This window comes from Chanodichthys erythropterus, chromosome 5 (genome assembly GCF_024489055.1).
Source record: "Chanodichthys erythropterus isolate Z2021 chromosome 5, ASM2448905v1, whole genome shotgun sequence".
Taxonomy (NCBI): Eukaryota; Metazoa; Chordata; class Actinopteri; order Cypriniformes; family Xenocyprididae; genus Chanodichthys; species Chanodichthys erythropterus.
Window position 1 is genome coordinate 30,215,396 of NC_090225.1, and position 18,874 is coordinate 30,234,269.

General features: G+C 44.1%; 1 protein-coding gene across 1 annotated transcript in view; it reads right to left on the reverse strand.

Annotated features, from left to right (window-relative positions):
* Positions 1 to 18,874, reverse strand: part of hcrtr2 (hypocretin (orexin) receptor 2) — a 60,759-nt gene that overhangs the window by 17,244 nt on the left and 24,641 nt on the right. Inside the window, exon 4 of the mRNA XM_067385455.1 lies at positions 1,759 to 1,874. Coding sequence (XP_067241556.1) covers positions 1,759 to 1,874 — 116 coding nt within the window. The remainder of the gene's footprint in view (positions 1 to 1,758; positions 1,875 to 18,874) is intronic.

Here is an 18,874-nt window from a genome sequence, read left to right on the forward strand (position 1 = left end):
ATATATTCTTTATTGCAGACTTAATCTGCGCGCTGCCGCGGCAAACGCGAGATTCGAGCCTTGCGTTGGACTTTTATTCCCTCGAGAATAAAGCCAACAGGAGTGGAGCTAAAAACTCCCGCTAGTGCATACTTCTCTTTACACTTCGGGACATTTTTATGAATGAACACTGTCAACTGTGAACTGACGTGCATGCTCCACTCTCAGCGTGTGCATCCCTACTCGCTTTGTAGTATAGCACTCAAAACTGCTGTTCACTTTCTTTATATATATAAATATATCTTCAATATTTGTAAGTTGACAAATTCAGAAAGATATTTAACTTCTCAGTTAAATCGAGAAAATAATCAGACAAGTCTATCACGGTCTGAATATTTCAGATTAACAAAATAATCATGGCTTTCAAACACAACTGATTTGTTTCTGATGTTAGAATAATAAACGTGGGATTTTGAAACACGATATGTGTGTGAGGTGGCGAGTCCTCAAATCAATATCACAATATCCACCTCCTCAGAGCTGGACATGTGTACCGGTGCCTCAGCCCGGAGGAAGAAACCGCAGAGCGTGCTTCCACCTGGGAGAGGCACTGAACCTGGCAGGTAAGGGCAGAGAAAGGGCAGCGCCCGTCTCTAACCCCTCTGCCAAATTCATCTGCGAACCCCATGATCTGAACCGCCTGTCTGCCTCGGCAGATGCGGGATCCGACCACGAAGAACGCGAGCCGCGGCGCCCTCCTCAAAGAGCGCCCGGCGGGAGTGGAGAGGTTTTATATTACAATGCTCGCAAACAACCCCCTCGAGGGCCGCCTGGGCATGCTCCGCTCCCGGACAAACAACACAGAGCTCGTGTGTATCCCCACCCGTGAAGTAATGAAGGTAGGGAGAAGCACACGGTCTGATGCCGTTTGCTCGCCATTATAGTGTCTTTTATATACATATATATGTGGTGTAATACTGATACTCTTGTTCTCAAACAAAAGAGATCGTCTCTGTATATGTAATTGACAGACAACACCAAATAAGACACACGATAACACAGAGCGCTGCTGAAGACACAGAAGCTGGCGTTCTTTGTTCTCAGGAGTGCTTTATAGTTTCCTGGTCCGTGACGTCACCCGCACTGACGTCCCGTCACACTATTGGTTCGATTTCACGAGTGCTTCAAGACAAAACGCGCAGAGGCGTTCCCAAAGCGACTACGCAGCGTCGATGTTCCCATGAAAGGGAACTAATTGTTGTTATATAGCTCAACACGTTTAGACTTATTGTTTAAATCGAATTTTCTTGATTTTTTGCGAGTACCATGCTTTACCATGCCTCGTCTTTGTTTTGAATAGGCTTCTATCGACCTCTAGCAGACAAAATTATTACATATTGTACCTTTAAGGGTGCATTTAATTTTGCAAACATAGAAATGTTACTTTTGAAAGTTCTCTGGACATCTGAAATGAGTAGCAACATTTAAAAAACATTAGACAAAGGCTCAGTTTCAGGAAAAAAAAAAAAAAAGTTTAATGAACAATGTGTTTTTGTGCTAACATTTTGTCAAACTGTTAATACTGTTACCAAACCAAAACCTAGTAAGAAAAGATCCATCTCAGTTATAATGCGACCTTAGAATGCAGCTGCCCATATAGGCAGGGACATTTAGCAGCTCACTACACGTTGGAAAAGAGCCAGAATTTACAGGAAAATACTGTCATTTATAAACTGTTGAAATGTAGTTAGGCTTAACAAGTCAAGAATGCTTACATACCTGTTGACACCAGAGTTTATGACAGATCTGAATGTATGCCAGGACCATCAAACATAATGGAGCAAAATAGGTGACAATAAAGAAGCAGGTGTGGTACACTTTAGGGTAAATTTCATCTGCAGAAAAGAGAATCAATTGCAGAATCAGTCTGTTGCACATGACATTCAGTAAATAAAAGCAGAAGGGAGTCTTTAGGCATGATGGGCATTTTTAGCTCAGCAGGAATGCTGTATTGACCAATCAACATCCATGATCTTAACTTGCTTCCCCTTTCTTGAACATTCTACAAATTGAATGTAGCACGCTTGGATCTTATTAAAGAGTTAGTTCACCCAAAAATGAAAATTATGTCACTTATTATTCACTCTCATGTCGTTCTACACAAATAAGACCTTCATTCATATTCGGAACACAAATTAAGATATTTTTGATTAAATCCAATGGATCAGTGAGGCCTGCATTAACAGCAATGACATTTCCTCTCTCAAGATCCATTAATGTACTAAAAACATATTTAAAACAGTTCATGTGAGTACAGTAGTTAATATTATAAAGTGACAAGAATATTTTTGTGTGGCAAAAAAACAAAATAACGACTTTTCAAAAATATAGTGATGGCCGATTTCAAAACATTGCTTGAATCGGAGCTTTACGAATCAAATATTCTTGTCACTTTATAATATTAAGGTAGAAACACTGAATTCACATGAACTGTTTTAAATATGTTTTTAGTACCTTTATGGATCTTAAGAGAGGAAATGTCATTGCTTTCAATGCAGGCCTCACAGAGCCATCGGATTTAATCAAAAATCTTAATTTGTGTTCTGAAGATGAACAAAGGCCTTACAGGTGTAGAACAACATGAGGGTGAGTAATAAATTACATTACTTTCATTTTTGTGTGAACTAGCCCTTTAATCCTTTTCAAATGGATTTCATTTTTTTAATCATTTCAGTATAATGTTCCTCAAACACCATATTAAAACTATTTCATCCATTGCTTGAAAATGTGAAAAGACACACTCATTTCACTTTACAAAGGCCTTCATATTGGGTTTCATGTATATAAATTTATGAATTACATTAATGCAAGTAGGAACAGAAGAGATTTTATCATATTCCTTTGATATAAAGGGACATTTCATTAATGGGACCTGAGGCTTGAGTTATTGTCTCCCAAAAGAAACAATAAATTCTGAACTGCTGAAGTCAATTTAGAGTATAGACAAGGCTTATATTAGTGTAACTGTCTATATTGCCAATATTTTTAATCTGCCCTATACCCTGTATAAAAAACATTTTTTTGTTGTGTTATAAAAAATAACAGTACATAAATCTATCAATTTGCCACTTCTCTGGTTATGATAGAAAGGTGTCAGAATACACAGTGCTTCAATTTGTTGCGTATGGAGCTTCATAGCTGCAGATCAGTCAGTGTGCCTGTGCTGACCCCTGTCCACCACCGAAAGAGCCAGCACCAATTTGCCACTTCTATAATTCAAAGTGACATCAAAAACTACAAATCCCTGTACCCCAAGGCTATAAATGTCACAATCAGTTGCTGGCTCATTATTTAGTAGAATGAAACAACTACATGTTGTTTCTCAGCCTCTGTCAATCAATACGATATGCAGTTTAAATCAGTGCATTGACTGAGTGCTGCTGCCACTGCACTGTAAAAAATATTTTCATGATTTATCACAACTTTTTCACAAATCTTTTGTCAAATCAGCTTAGGTTCACAAACATTGTTCAGATAACATAATATGTTGAGTTTCTGTTGAATAAATTAATCTCTTTCTTTGTATCAACTCAAATTTTTTTGTTGAAGGCAACCAGGTTAGGCTACTTTAAGTTAAACCAACAAATCATTTTTACAGAAAGAAACAAAGCCATAAGATCTAACTAAGCTCAGTTCCAGCTCATGCTTTTGCACTATTAATTTGAAATGTATATAAACAGCAGCAAAATCACACACAAAAATAAGTGATGAAACACATGGGATTTTTTCAGCAATTTTGAGCGACGACAGCTAGAAGAAGTGTATTATTCATAGAAATACATTTCTCATTTCCAGGAAAAGCAGCAAATGAGAGCATATGATTACAAACAGTAATTTAATGGAGACAGATATGTGTTTTGAATCGTCTCTCTATTGTCACAGAGCAGCCTGTTAGACACTTGAGACACTGTGATTATCTCTGAGAATGGATTTTTTTTCTTCTGAATTTCAAAATAAACAATTATTTCCTGTGTGTAGTGCGAAAGCAGTAACTGTTAAGTGTACTTGGCAGTCTTATCAATGTGAGTCTCACCAAATTACTGTTCCCACTTCATCAAACATCCTATGGAGACGGACAAATTTCTTCAAAAGCACCTCATGCTGTTTAGATTGACAGCTCAGGTATATAATATTTAACAGAGCTGGGTTTTATCACAGTAATGTTTGGCAGCCCTAGGGAGAATGTTATAAAGTGGTATTCTAGCAGGAAATGACAAGAAGTCCCTTTAGCAAATCTGATTGAATTTGTTGTGATTGACATCTTCTCTGAGCGCAGCGATTCGTTCAAACACCTGTGGCTACATCCAAGCCCATGACCTGCAGTAGCAGCACGACATGACAGAGGCCCAAAATTGCTTTGGTTGTCATATTGACAGATCTCATTCATTACGGCCTATGGAGAGCGGTTCCAAAAAAAAGTTGCAGAGCATCAAAATCTTTGGAGAGTCAGAGAATTATTGAGAAGACTCTTTTAAGAGACTTTTAATGTTGGTAGTTCCCAGAAGAGCACAGATGTTGATATCTGAGATCTACTTTTGATTTCACTTTAATCTCATATTTATAGTCCTAAGGAATATACAATGAGCTGAAATCAAATTCGGCATCTTTGATCAGGCAAATGTTTATTTCAAAATGGTTTATGCAATGGTTTTAACTAGTGATTTAATTAATATGAAAATATATATTGTTCAATGTTCAATGAATTAAGCACAGCAAGAAGCCGCACATTATTTAATAATAATAATAAAATTAAAAAAATAAAAACTTCCCTGCACTCTGACATTCACTAAACTTAACTTAAAAGTTAAACCCCAAATTAGTGTGCTTGTATAAAGTTGGCATTTGCTTTTGACGCAACCAAATGGAGCTTTACTGAACTCATTCTTCTCCCTTTTCCCATTGCATATCAGCTCAGAGAGGCATTTGTTTTAAATAAAGATTAAGAAAATATTGAAAAGTGGAAATAAACTGGTGTTTAATAGTGAAAATAAAGTGTTTATTGGATAAGATTATGGGTAGGTGTATGGATGAGCTTTAGGGATAAGGCAGCATCCATTTATGATTTTAATAAATATAATCATATACAATGAATATGTTGTTATTATTGCATACTGTTTACTACAATACACTAAGGTGCAAATAGCATCCTGCCACTACACTTAAACAGCATTTAACGCTAAAATACTTTTTGTTGATATTTACATTGTATCACAGAGCAGCAAGCCGCTGCCTTAAAAATATCTAAATTTGTCTTTTGAAGATTAACCAAATTCTGATGAGTTTTGAACAACATGAGGGCGAGTAAATTGAGTGAACTGTCCTTTATTAATTCTATTCCCATTTAAAATGTATCTGTTTAGTAAACTGAATTTATACCTCATTTCCTTTGTTGTGTAACAGCGATCCTTGCAATGACATCCTGACTTGGTGCTGTGAGATTTTGTTTGTTTGATATTGGAAAAGGGTGATTTAATGTTATTTTCTCGTCCAACAAATTGTCTGCCACAAGGGAGATTACTGTTTGACCCAATACTCATCTCACGGGCCCTCACCTCCTCATACAGGCTGCTGTCATTGCTGGATAACTGACTCATTGGGGGCCATTGTGAGAACTCATCAGGGGGACGGCCCACGTCTCTCATCAGGGGGCCGCACTCTGCCTTTGATGTCTTTTCATCTGACATGGTGTCTTTTTGCTCAGCAAGGCAACGATCAATGAAGACAGATTTAATCTTTTTAAGGGAATATGCGGCACAGCACTATAAATGTTTGAATCCATACAGTCTGATTCATTTTGACTGTAGCAACAACGCAGTTAAAGATGGTACGGAAACTAGGAGAAAAAAGGGGGGGAAAATGTGCCTTTTGGCTTCTGCTTTTGACAGATTTCAGTTTATAAAACTGAAAGGAGAATTTACTGAAAAGTTACTGAAAAATTCACAAACAACTGCCAGTATGAGGCGTTCATTATTCATAACAGAGGATGTGATGGTTTCACTGCATGTTCAAAACTCATCACAAACTATATGAATACAAAGTATAACTAATAATTAGACTCAAAGGGTTTTTCTCAAAGATTTTTCTCAAAACAGTATGGCTAAATTCATGTCATTTTACAAATATTTTAGAAATCTTTGATTTTGTTAATTTACAAAATCCTGTTCCATTTCGAAGGAACTTGATGCTGTGTCAGAATGTTAATGCTGTGGGAACCAGTGGCGAGGCCAGAAATCTTAAAGTGGGTGGACCTTGATGAAATAGGGTGGAACTCTATTTTTTGTCTAATGTGTGTATATATATATATATATATATATATATATATATATATATATATATATATATATATATATATATATAGAAATTCACTTAATTTTATTATCACGGGAAATGACGTGGACAATATGCATCTGCCGCTGCAATAACGCCGCAAATCTCTTAGAGACAATGACAGATTAATCTAGTTTATTTTCTTATTATTTCTCTTGTAGCCCATAGTGAGAAAAAATAGTATTTTTCGTGAACTGATTAGTATTTTGTGTTAAACAAGTTGTTGAGTAGTAAGCTATCTTACTAATATTTTATTGTCCTCGAAGCGCGTCGGTTATGCGGTGATGTGCTATGATATACCTGGCCAAAAGAATTGCAATATTAATTTAATAATAAAAGTAGCATGATAATAAGAAAAAATAATAAGGAAAGGATTAACGCGAGGTTCGGGCACGGCATCAAATCGATTAGCCTAACATTTTTACCCAAATCCACATGCCGAGTCTCTCCTGTCCCATGATGTTTCTCATTATGTTTCTCATGTGTTTTCAGTCGGCGCAAACAAGAAATATTTACTAGAGTGTGGACTAGCTTTGACTCTCTGCGCAGACTAATTTTTATGACCATGGACGGTTCATGCGCCGAAACGCGTCTTTCCGCGCTTATGGGCAAGAATTGCACTCTTAACTGTGCGCGAGACGGAGGGGAACGTGGGAAATGAAGCATACCCGGGCCTTAACCGCTCCAAATTAGTGGACTGGAGCTGACGGATCACGTCAGGAAAAATATGGGGGGCATTTGCTTGTTTGGAGAGTTACCGTCTTAACACTAGAAGTCCCAGAGAGCAGCCATTTGGCTTTTCTACCTATAAAACCCGCAGGACAGCCGATGGGCTGGAAGTCTTTAGGCTAATATCCTTAATCAGCTGTGAACAGTTGCTTTTGTTATGTAAACAATGTGGGGCCATGCTGAGCCACTTCAAGGAAACTTGTGTTTCACTTTGCCATCTTAGGGAGAAATCAACACACATGTTTTTTTTTTCCTTTGTTGCTGAGATCTATTGATAAAATAGTACAAAATAAAATAAAGAAACCAACCATTTGTACACATATTTACAAATAATTTTAAAAAGTGAGTGAGTACATTTCAGCAATCACTCACAATCCTGGCACTGCCTGGCAATATATTATAAATACATTTTGTATATATTCATTATATATTAATCTTATATTTGAAATACATCATAAGTCCATTTTTAAAAGTGTTTGAAAGATGGGTTCAAGTGTACTACAAGTGGTAACTAAATACATTTTTCTATACAGAGATAGTATGTTAAAAGCACATTTTAGTTCAAATTCATGGTGTCTCAAAATAGCACAGTTGAGTACACTTAGATGTTCTTAAGATTATCTTAAGAAGTACTAAAGAAGAGCTTTTAGTATATTAAGTACAAAATAAGTGCACGGAAATAGAGCACTGTACATTATGGAAGTGTAAAAGTGTACTAAAATAAAGTGTATTTTACTGCACTTTTTTCACCTGGGTAGACACTCCAACACTTTCCGTTTGCATTAAGATTATTTTTATTACCACACTGGCAGATATTGATCATTTTACTTAAGTAAAATGCACTTAATTTAGATCCCCCCAGGAAACAAGACTAAATATCATATATAATTTTCTCATATAGAAAATCCATCTTGATTTAAGATTTTTTTTTTTAATTTACTTGAAATAGGATAAAAAAATACTTAGTATGAAAAGCATTTTTGCAGTGTGAATGAGTGAGTTAACTTTTTAAACATCACTTGCACTCCCTCATTTCAGGGTTAACATACTCAGAGTTTTCACTTAACCTCCTTTCTGAAACCGGCCCATGGTCAATCAAGTTCCCTTTCAGTCGGTCACGTTCGACGTACGTCAGTAGTGACCGACGAATTGGGATATCGCTAGAGAGCCCCTATCAGCTTCGAGAGAACTAAAACAAGCCAATGGAATTGGCGTGCGATATTTGCATAATGCGCACCTCCCCTAACAGGTGGATATAAAAAGGGGGGCAGATGCAATCGCACTCTGTCTTTCGCTTCGGAGCCTACCTGGTGTCCTGCGGCTGTTTGAACTTCAAGCCTCTGAAGAAGTTTCGGCGCTTGTGTTGGTGTGACGACGCCTGCAGCGAGGTCGCGAGTTGGAGTGAGCCGGGTGGAAACATCCAATGTTTTCCCAGCGTTCCGCTGTAATTCCACTGGTTGGTCTGCGATTTGGTCTGGTTCCTCCTGTGTTTTTCTAAACACGTCGTGACGCTCCCTGTGTGTCTCGACACAAAAGAGCTGAAGTTTCCCCTTCTCTAAAAGAGCTTCACAGACAGACACTGCGTCTTTTCAAGATGTCATTCTGTCTGTGCGTTTCTGGAGGCGGTCGTTTCCTATCCTCTCTGACGGCCACGTTCACTTTCTCTCATGTCTGCTTAGCGTGCTGAGACTGTGTTTGTGGGTGGTCATATTTTCTTATGGAAATATGTCCACGTCGGCGCGTTGTTTGCTCGCCTTTCTCGTAAGGGCTTGAGCGCTCAGCGCGCCGTGTGCCGTCGGGACAGCCGGCTGACAGCGCGCGTTGCCACGGCAACCCTGCGCGCTGTCTGGCGCTCTAGATGCACGGTCGAGACTCGGCTGCCTTTAATGAGGTGGAGGCCCCTCACTTATTCCCCGATCTAGTTATTTTTCTGAATCAGAAAAGTGCTACTTTGGTTAATAAGCCTGGGTGACCAGAGGATCACAGTGGGGCAATACCCGCCGACTCATTCTCCGTGGGCCCCCCACTCCTCTAGTGCATCGCAAACATGTTGTGACTATGTTCGTGGGTGGATCATGTTTAGATACATGGCCACGTCGGTGCTCAGGGTGCCGTGTGTCGTCCAGTTGGGCGGCCACGTTCACTGTCCAACATGGCTGGTAGCTTCTGCATGTGTTGCTGGTCCTCCTTAAAATTAAATATGGAGGACCTAACATCTTAGTCAGGGCTCCAGCAGAGGATCAGATGTCGACTGCTACATTGGAGAGAGAGTATTGTTGGGCTCTGAACATGAAGATGAGGCTGAGCGTCCCACGGTTGTGGCGTGCTCATGCCGAATCGGATTCAGACTTGGCAACCATGCTTTCCGGCCCCTGGGGGTGTCGTGCGGCGACGCGTACTCGCCTTGCCGCGCCCTGGCTTAGCCCGGATGTGCATGAAAAAACTTGGCAGTTTGTGGCCTTTTTTGGCGTTAATATGGAACGCCAAGAGGGTCATAATCTGCACTACAAGTTTTTCTCTCACTACCCCCTAGGGTGGGGTGGCAGTGCTACGGGCACACCACCTCTGCCCTGCATGAGTCTTGGCCCCTGGCAAGTCTGCAGTAGGTCAAAGTACTCATTGCATGTGGGTAGTTCTGAGTCGGGGTTGAGCTACGCAGGATGCAAATCAAAGCGCAGGCCCCTGGCCAGACAATGTCCACCATGGTGGTCCAGAAACACCCCTGGCGAGTCTTGCTGGGATGTGCCGTCGTCAAAGTGTGCTTTCTCGATGCGCTCATCTCACAAACTGGCCTTGAACCCAGCTCCCGCTCAACCCGCAGTCACCTGACTAGCGGGAGACGGTCCTGGAGATATGGCGACCTGGAGCTGACGTAAACGGTTCTTCTCCCCGGAGGAGGGCCGGGTGGAGAATTGGTCTGTTCCGCCGCTGGCTCTCCGGAGTCCAGCGGTACCCACTAAGAACTGTTTTCCGATCCTCTACGTCCCAAGAGTGTGGCTGGCGGTGTGCAGCGCCCCCGCGTTGCTACTCCCAGCCCCCTCTCACCTCGCCAGCAGGTGTCAGTGTGTTGGTGCAGGCCGCGCCCCGTGTGCCGTCTCCCATACGCACTGCTACCTCCGCAGAGTCTGATCACACTCTGGGCCGCTACCACGCCGCCCGAGTCGGGTCCCCGTACTCTGGTTCGCTGCCCCACCCCCGGTACGTCTGTGGTGCGTTTGGTTCTGCTGGCTCGGTATCTGGAGGCCTGGTTAGTGCCCCCAGCCCGTTCCGCTGGCTCATGCGTACTATCAGACTCGGCTATGCGATTCATTTCGCTCGGTGTCCTCCGGCGTCCAGGGGTGTCCACTTCACTTAGGTGTCGTTGGACATTGCACCTGTTCTCCGAGTGGAGATTGCTGTCCTCCTGGCGAGGGATACAATCGAGCCGGTCCCTCCAGCCGATTTGAAGTCAGGTTCAGCCCTACTTCATTGTACCCTAAAGGGCGGTGGGCTATGGCCAATCCTGGATCTGCGCGTCTTGAACCGGGTACCTTCAGGCTGCCGTTTAAGGTGCTCATGCAGAAGCGCATTTTCGAGTGCGTCCGTCCCGGGGTTTGGTTTGCAGCATTCGACCTGAAGGATGCATACTTTCATGTCTCGATTCTGCGCTCGGGTCGAGCATGTCAGTACAAACTCCTACCCTTCGGGCTGGCCCTGTCGCTCCACGCCTTACACGGTTGCGGAGGTGGCCATTGTTCCCCTCAAGGAACAGGGCGTTCGCATTCTCGACTGCCTCGACGACTGGTTGTTCCTGGCCAGCTCGCGAAGCAGTTGTGCGTACACAGGGAGATGGTTTAGCTCACCTCAGCCTGTTGGGTCTTTGGGTCAGCTGGGACAAGAGCAAACTCGCCCCCGGGCAGAGGATCTCTTTTCTCAGTCTCGAGCTAGACTCGGTCGCCTGGATTGTGCGCCTCTCTGAGGAGCGCGTCCAGTCGGTGTTGAACTGCCTGAGTTCGCTCAAGCGCAGGATGGCGGCCCCACTGAAAGACTTCAGAGGCTCCTGGGGCATGTGGCATCTGCAGCCGCGTTTCGCCGCTCAGGTTGCTCCATATGAGGCCGCTTCAACACCGGCTCCGCGACTGGGTCCCGAGATGGCCATGGCAGCGCAGCACGCTCAGTGTCCTCGTGACACGGAGCTGCCGCCCTACCCTCATCCGGTGGTCGGACCCTTTGTTCCTGCGGGCGGGAGTACCCCTTGGACGCTGTGGTCCACACAGATGCCTCTACCACCGGATGGGGGCCATGTACAACGGGCATGCGGTTCGGGTCTTGGACGGGGCCTCGACTGCATTGGCATATCAATTGCCTCGAGTTGCTAGCAGTATGTCTTGCACTGGGCCGCTTCAAGGAGCTGCTGTCAGACAAGCATGTACTGGTCCGCTCGGGACAAGCACGGCGGCCGTTGCGTACATCAACCATCAGGCTGGTCTACGCTCCCGTCGCATATCGCAACTCGCCTGCCATCTCTTGCTATGGAGTCAGAAGCATCTGAGGTCGCTTCAGGCCACTCATGTCCCAGGTGTGCTTAACCGTGCAGCCTACGAGTTCTTACGGCAGCCTCCACTTGCGGGCAAGTGGCGGCTCCATCCCCAGGCGGTCCAGCTGATCTGGCACTACTTCGGCGAGGCCCAGGTAGTCCTGTTGCCTCCCCAGGAACTGCCCTCGGCCAGTGGTTTTCCCTGACCGGCGAGTCGCTCGGCACGGATACTCCTGGCACTCAGCTGGCCCCGGGGCCTACGCAATATGCGTTTTCCCCAGTGAGCATTCTCGCACAGCTCCTGTGCTAGGTCAGGGAGGATGAGGAGCAGGTCTTGTTAGTGTCTCCAAATTGGTCACTCGGACCCGGGTTTCGGACCTAAAGCTCATCACGACAGCCCCTCCTTGGCCCATTACTCTGAGGAAGGACCTCCTGACTCCAGAGATGGGGCTTCCTATGGCACCCGCGTCCCGACCTGTGGAACCTCCACGTGTGGTCCCTGGACGGGATGCGGAGGTTCTGGGTGATCTCCCCGCAGGCGGTCGTAGACACCATCACTTCCGCTAGAGCTCCTTCACGAGGAGCCCTATGCGTTGAAGTCGAACCTTTTCGTTGAATGGTGCTCCTCTCGCAAGACGAGAGGACCCCCCGATCATGCTCGGTCAGATCTGTGCTTTCCTTCCTGCAAGAGGGCTTGGAGCGAAGGCTGTCTCCCTCCACCCTCAAGGTGTATGTTGCCGCTTCGCTGCACATCTCCATGCAGTTGATGGCAAGCCCTGGGGAAACACGGTCTGACCATCAGGTTCCTGAGGGGGGCGAGGGGACTGAATCCTCCTTGCCCACCCTCCTTACCCTCTAGGGATCTCACCTTAGTTCTTAGCTAACTTCGGCGTCATCCCTTGAGCCTTTGCAATTAATCGAGTTAAAAGTACTGTCTCTTAGACCGTCCTCCTGGTTGTATTGGCCTCATGTTAGAGGGTAGGGGACCTGCACGCATTTTCGGTCGACGAATCGTGCCTTGAATTTGGGCCTGGGGATTCTCACGTCTTCCTGAGACCCCGGCCTGGATATGTGCCCAAGGTTCCTACCACTCCCTTCAGAGATCAGGTAGTGAACCTGCAAGCGCTGCCTTCGGAGGAGGCAGACCCAGCCCTAGCTTCGCTCTTTCCAGTTCACGCCCTGCGTGTTTACGTGGATAGAACTTGAAGCTTAGGACCTCAGATCAGCTCTTTGTCTGTTACGGAGACCAGCAGAAGGGAAAGGCTGTCTCCAAGCAGAGGATGGCCCACTGGTTAGTGGATGCCATCGCCCCTGGCTTATGTTCCCAGGGCGTGCCTTGCCCGTTCGGGTTGAGAACCCACTCCACCTGAGTGGCCTCTTCCTGGGCGCTGGCTCATGGCGCCTCGCTGACAGATTGTAGAGCTGTGGGCTGGGCGACACCCAACACGTTTGCTAGGGTTTTTAGCTTACGTGTAAGCTGGTTCTTCCCGTGTACTCGCTTCCACCAGCCGGTAGACGCGTTGAACCTGTGCTCGTGTCGGCTTGCAATGCCACTCCCGCCCTGGGCAGGATATGTGCATCTGTTGACTCCAGTCGTGTTCCCCGTTCGGTGAACCCTGTCGAGTTCCTCCACCTCCACCTTCGGCTCGGGCATTGCGGAGTGTCTGATGCCAGACCAACATCCATCTTCGATGTTGTCTGTTGGTTGGGTCTCCATATGTTGCAATCCCTCTACGTGAGTGATTCCATATGTGTATTGTCCACGGTTACCTCCTACGGTGAGCCCGTGTCTTTCCCTTAGCAGAGCTTCTGCTTTCTCCTGTCAGATGAGTCTCCCCCTACTCAGGTGGAGCCATCCCAGGGACTCATATGCGTTCTGCCCTGCGGGCCAGTCCATATGTTTTCCATGTAAATTCCTTCCCTCTGGGTAGGTAGTGGTTCCGCAGCGTTCCTTACGGGTTCGCTTCCCCAGTGTAGTCTAGTTTACTTAGTGGGTATATCGGAACAGCAGTAGACTTCCCGGCGTAAGCTCGCCCCTTCTCCGTCCCCTTGGTGCGACGGGTGGCTAGAGCCTGCGCTGGGCACTGGAAGGGGTTTCGTAACTGTGGCGTTTTGGTAGGGATCCCAATTCGTCGGTCACTACTGACGTACGTCGAACGTGACCGACTGAAAGGGAACGTCTCGGTTACGTATGGTAACCCTCGTTCCCTGAGTCCAGGGAACGGAGACGCCTCGTCCCGTCGCCACAGTTTCTGTACCTCGCTGCAGTGCGGACACCGGTTGTCTCCTCAGCGAAAAACAGAGTGCGATTGCATCTGCCCCCCTTTTTATATCCACCTGTTAGGGGAGGTGCGCATTATGCAAATATCGCACGCCAATTCCATTGGCTTGTTTTAGTTCTCTCGAAGCTGATAGGGGCTCTCTAGCGATATCCCAATTCGTCGGTCACTACTGACGTACGTCTCCGTTCCCTCCTTCAGGGAACGAGGGTTACATACGTAACCGAGACGTTTTCTGCTTTTAGCAGCCCTCCCTCCCCCACACATACAAACAAGCCACCAGCAACCATTCACACACACACCCCCAACCCCCCTGCAGATTGCTCAGGTAATGACCATATTTACACATGAATTGATGCTAATGATAGCCAAAAGACTAGCCAGTTAGCATCCACTTGGCTAAAGGAGGGTTACAAATCTCTGGGACTTCTAGTGTTAATGGTGTGAGGGAAGCTAGGAAACAATACTGAACCAAAGCTCGATTTAATTTCATTGTCATCACTTCAATTTTTAATTTTTTTTACACATAGGTGACTATGTTACCATAGAATAAATTGTTACTGTAGAATAAATAGGCTAATCACAGTAGAAATGAAACAAACCGGCACACATAGTCTATTATAAGCGCAAGTCATGGACGGTGACGCACGCCGCATAGAAACAGCTGCTGTCGCGACTCTGGAAAGCTGAGTTTACCAGCGCAAAATAAAAACACATTATGTATTTTTAATAATACATTTTTCAAATTATATATAGGCTTTCACAACAGATATGACTATTTCCAGGCCAAAGTAGTGTCTGGAAATAAAATGAAATATTCTGGCACCTTTGATTGGGTGGGCCAGCCATCAATCTGGGTGGGCCAGTGCCGCCCTGGCCCTTCTGTAGCCTCGCCACTGGTGGGAACGCTTCCACATTACCAATCTCTGAAGCATGTGTATAATCATGGCAATTCTATTGGTCAACGGCAGTCACATGACATGAAATTATGTGCCATTATGACTATAAAATGATGCCTGCATTAGATGTCATCAGCTTCTTTGTCTTCAGGAAGCGCTATTTGTATTATTTGTCTTATTTATTGTTGTTTGTCAAAAAAAGAAAAAAAAAAAGGTTGAAATGGCAAACAATGAAGGAAGTGTGTGTCTTTGTGTCTGTAACTGTATTACCGCCAGTGACATGCACGACTTGTGTGTTGTTTGTTTAGAAGCAGAGAATCCACAGTTCAGGGGCTGGCTGCATGCATTGTGAACAGCCAAGGGGCAGGAGGTTCATAGAAAAAATGCATTAGTAAGTACAAGTACTTAGATAAAAAAAAAACTATTAGCCTAACTAATAATGTTCAAACATTATTAAAGGCACATGAACAGTAAGTAAAAAATAATAACAAATACACTAATTACAAGTATAGATAAATACAATATGACAAAGTTATAAATAATGTCTAACAGTAGTAATCAGATACAGAAATGTACAAACCCGATTCCAAAAAAGTTGGGACACTGTACAAATTTTGAATAAAAAAAGGAATGCAATAATTTACAAATCTCATAAGCTTATATTTTATTCACAATAGTATATAGATAACGTATCAAATGTTAAAATTGAGACATTTTGAAATGTCATACCAAATATTGTCTCATTTTGGATTTCATGAGAGCTACACATTCCAAAAAAGTAGGGACGGGTAGCAGTAAGAGGCCGGAAAAGTTAAATGTACATATAAGGAACAGCTGGAGGACCAATTTGCAACTTATTAGGTCAAATGGCAACATGATTGGGTATAAAAAGAGCCTCTCAGAGTGGAAGTGTCTCTCAGAAGTCAAGATGGGCAGAGGATCACCAATTCCCCCAATGCTGCGGCCAAAAATAGTGGAGCAATATCAGAAAGGAGTTTCTCAGAGAAAAATTGAAGAGTTTGAAGTTATCATCATCTACAGTGCATAATATCATCCAAAGATTCAGAGAATCTGGAACAATCTCTGTGCGCAAGGGTCAAGGCCGGAAAACCATACTGGATGCCTGTGATCTTCGGGCCCTTAGACGGCACTGCTTCACATACAGGAATGCTACTGTAATGGAAATCACAACATGGGCTCAGGAATAGTTCCAGAAAACATTGTCGGTGAACAAAATCCACCGTGCCATTCGCTGTTGCCGGCTAAAACTCTATAGGTCAAAAAAGAAGCCATATCTAAACATGATCCAGAAGCGCAGGCGTTTTCTCTGGGCCAAGGCTCATTTAAAATGGACTGTGGCAAACTGGGACACCATGTCATCCGGACTAAAGAGGACAAGGACAACCCAAGTTGTTATCAGCGTTCAGCCTGCATCTCTGATAGTATGGGGTTGCATGAGTGTGTGTGGCACGGGCAGCTTACACATCTGGAAAGGCACTATCAATGCTGAAAGGTATATCCAAGTTCTAGAACAACATATGCTCCCATCCAGACGTTGTCTCTTTCAGGGAAGACCTTGCATTTTCCAACATGACAATGCCAGACCATATACTGCATCAATTAAAACATCATGGCTGCGTAGAAGAAGGATCCGGGTACTGAAATGGCCAGCCTGCAGTCCAGATCTTTCACCCATAGAAAACATTTCATATCTTTCACAACATAGAAGACCTAAGACAATTGAGCAACTAAAAGCCTGTATTAGACAAGAATGGGACAACATTCCTATTCCTAAACTTGAGCAACTTGTCTCCTCAGTCCCCAGACATTTGCAGACTGTTATAAAAAGAAGAGGGGATGCCACACAGTGGTAAACATGGCCTTGTCCCAACTTTTTTGAGATGTATTGATGCCATGAAATTTAAAATCAACTTATTTTTTCCCTTAAAATTATACATTTTCTCAGTTTAAACATTTGATATGTCATCTATGTTGTATTCTGAATAAAATATTGAAATTTTAAACTTCCACATCATTGCATTCTGTTTTTATTCACAATTTGTACAGTGTCCCAACTTTTTGGAATCGGGTTTGTAATAATGTAAAATAACACTATAGATTTCATTGTATAAATTAAACATAGATTAATCTTTTGTAAAGTTGTGTTTGTTGTTTCATTAAAATGAATGGCATAGACACCAGCAGATAATTATAAGCTGGTGTCACTTTAGGACCGAATGCATGGATCCAGTAAAATGACACGCATCTGATTTCTTTATGATTTCTTATGTTCATTTAAGACATAACTGTGTTTATGAGAATATGTGTATGTGTGTATGTGTTCATTCAAGTGCACTGAGATGCAAAAGAGCTGAGCTGGAATGGTTTAAAATCGCTTAAATGTGTAAATTGGCAAGACAAAACATGCAAATGATAAACTTTCACTCTATGATGGTTATACTTTGCAATTAATCTGTGAATCATATGTGTTCTGAACTGTGGGGCCTTGTCCGTATGGACCACAGATCAACCATCATCCGTTTAACCCCTACTAAAAACAGTTGGAGGATTCCTTCCAATTTATCTTCTGTCGCGTCCAGGCATGCAAGGCTATTTCTCAAACTTAGCCTGTGCCAAGCTGTAGGTGTGTGCAAAAAAACAAAATAGTGTTGCTACTCGAGAACCCCATCAGAGAGCCTGGGAGGTTGAGGCAATGCACTCAGCCGCAGTCTTCCAAGGAGAGTCTGGATCTGAGGATTGTCATTTCCTCTTGGAAGGCTGCGAACCACTGATGCTAAAGCACTCAGGGCTTTGAGGGCAGTTCCCCTCAAGAGGGGTTAGTCCACACCATGCTACAGTGTGCACGATTCCTATCCATGCCCTTGACACCTCCGGTGTTTCAGAGCAAAGCAGTCTCCAGCCGTCTCCAGCATGTTAGTTACTAAGTGTCCGTCTGGGAACATTTCAGAATTGGGATGCCTCTTAGAAGGATATTAGAGAAGTATGTTTGACTGTTCTCTGCCAGTGAGCTGTTTCAGGGCTTCGAATATATTACTCCTCCTGCACCAGTGGTCAGTCTCGTGATGCTGATACCCCTTTCAGACCATTTGGCAGCATGGCAGCTTCTGCCAAATGTGGCTAATTTGGTTCTGTGAACTGTGGAACAATGTTACAGGAATTTCAAATTTATCCTCCTTAGTACAGTCTCTTTTAGTGAAAAAGGCCATTAAAATAAGTCCTCTTCGAGATAGAGAGAGGGAGAGAGAGCGTTGGTACTTCCTAATTTAATAGAAGGATGGTGGGGTTTGTGTCCGATTTTGGATCTGCGTCATCTCAACAGGTTCAAAATGTTCTCATAATGCTTCAGATCTGATCCGAGGACTGGTCTGTTATGATAGATCTAAAGGATGCATACTTCCCCAACACAGGAAGTTCCTCAGGTTTACTCTCGGGGGCAAAGCTTATCAATATCGGGTTCTTCCTTCTGGCCAAGCCTTGTCATCTCACACCTTCACGAAATGCATGGATGCAGCTCTGGCTCCTTTGTGATTCCAGGGCATCCGTTTGCTCAATTACATTAATGATGGCTTACTCCCACCCAGTCTGAAGAGGTGGCGGTTTGAGATGTCATTCTCACTCGCATGAGGTTCCTGGGGTTGAGGCTAAACTCCAAGAAGAGTGTACTTTCTTCTTTGGTAAAGTGGATGTGGACCTGTTCGCTTCAGAGATTTTGACACACTGCCCACTCTGGTTCCCCCTCACAGCTTCAGCACCCTTGGGGCTGTATGCTATGGTATAGACATGGCCAAGGTTATGTCAGTACGCTTTCCCCTAATTGCTCTGCTCCTATCCTGGGTACGCCAGGATGGGGCTAGCCTACTACTCATAGCCCTGATTTGGCCAACCCTGGTTTTCAGACTTGATATCTCTACTGGACGACCCTCCTTGGGAGATTACCATTTAGAGGGATCCTCTATCTCAGGCAGTGGCCACAATTTATCACTTTCCAACACAAGATGTGGAAACTATGGGTCTAGACCCTAAGGGGGACCAGCTCTTAGGTGTTGATCTCTCAACTGAGGTTG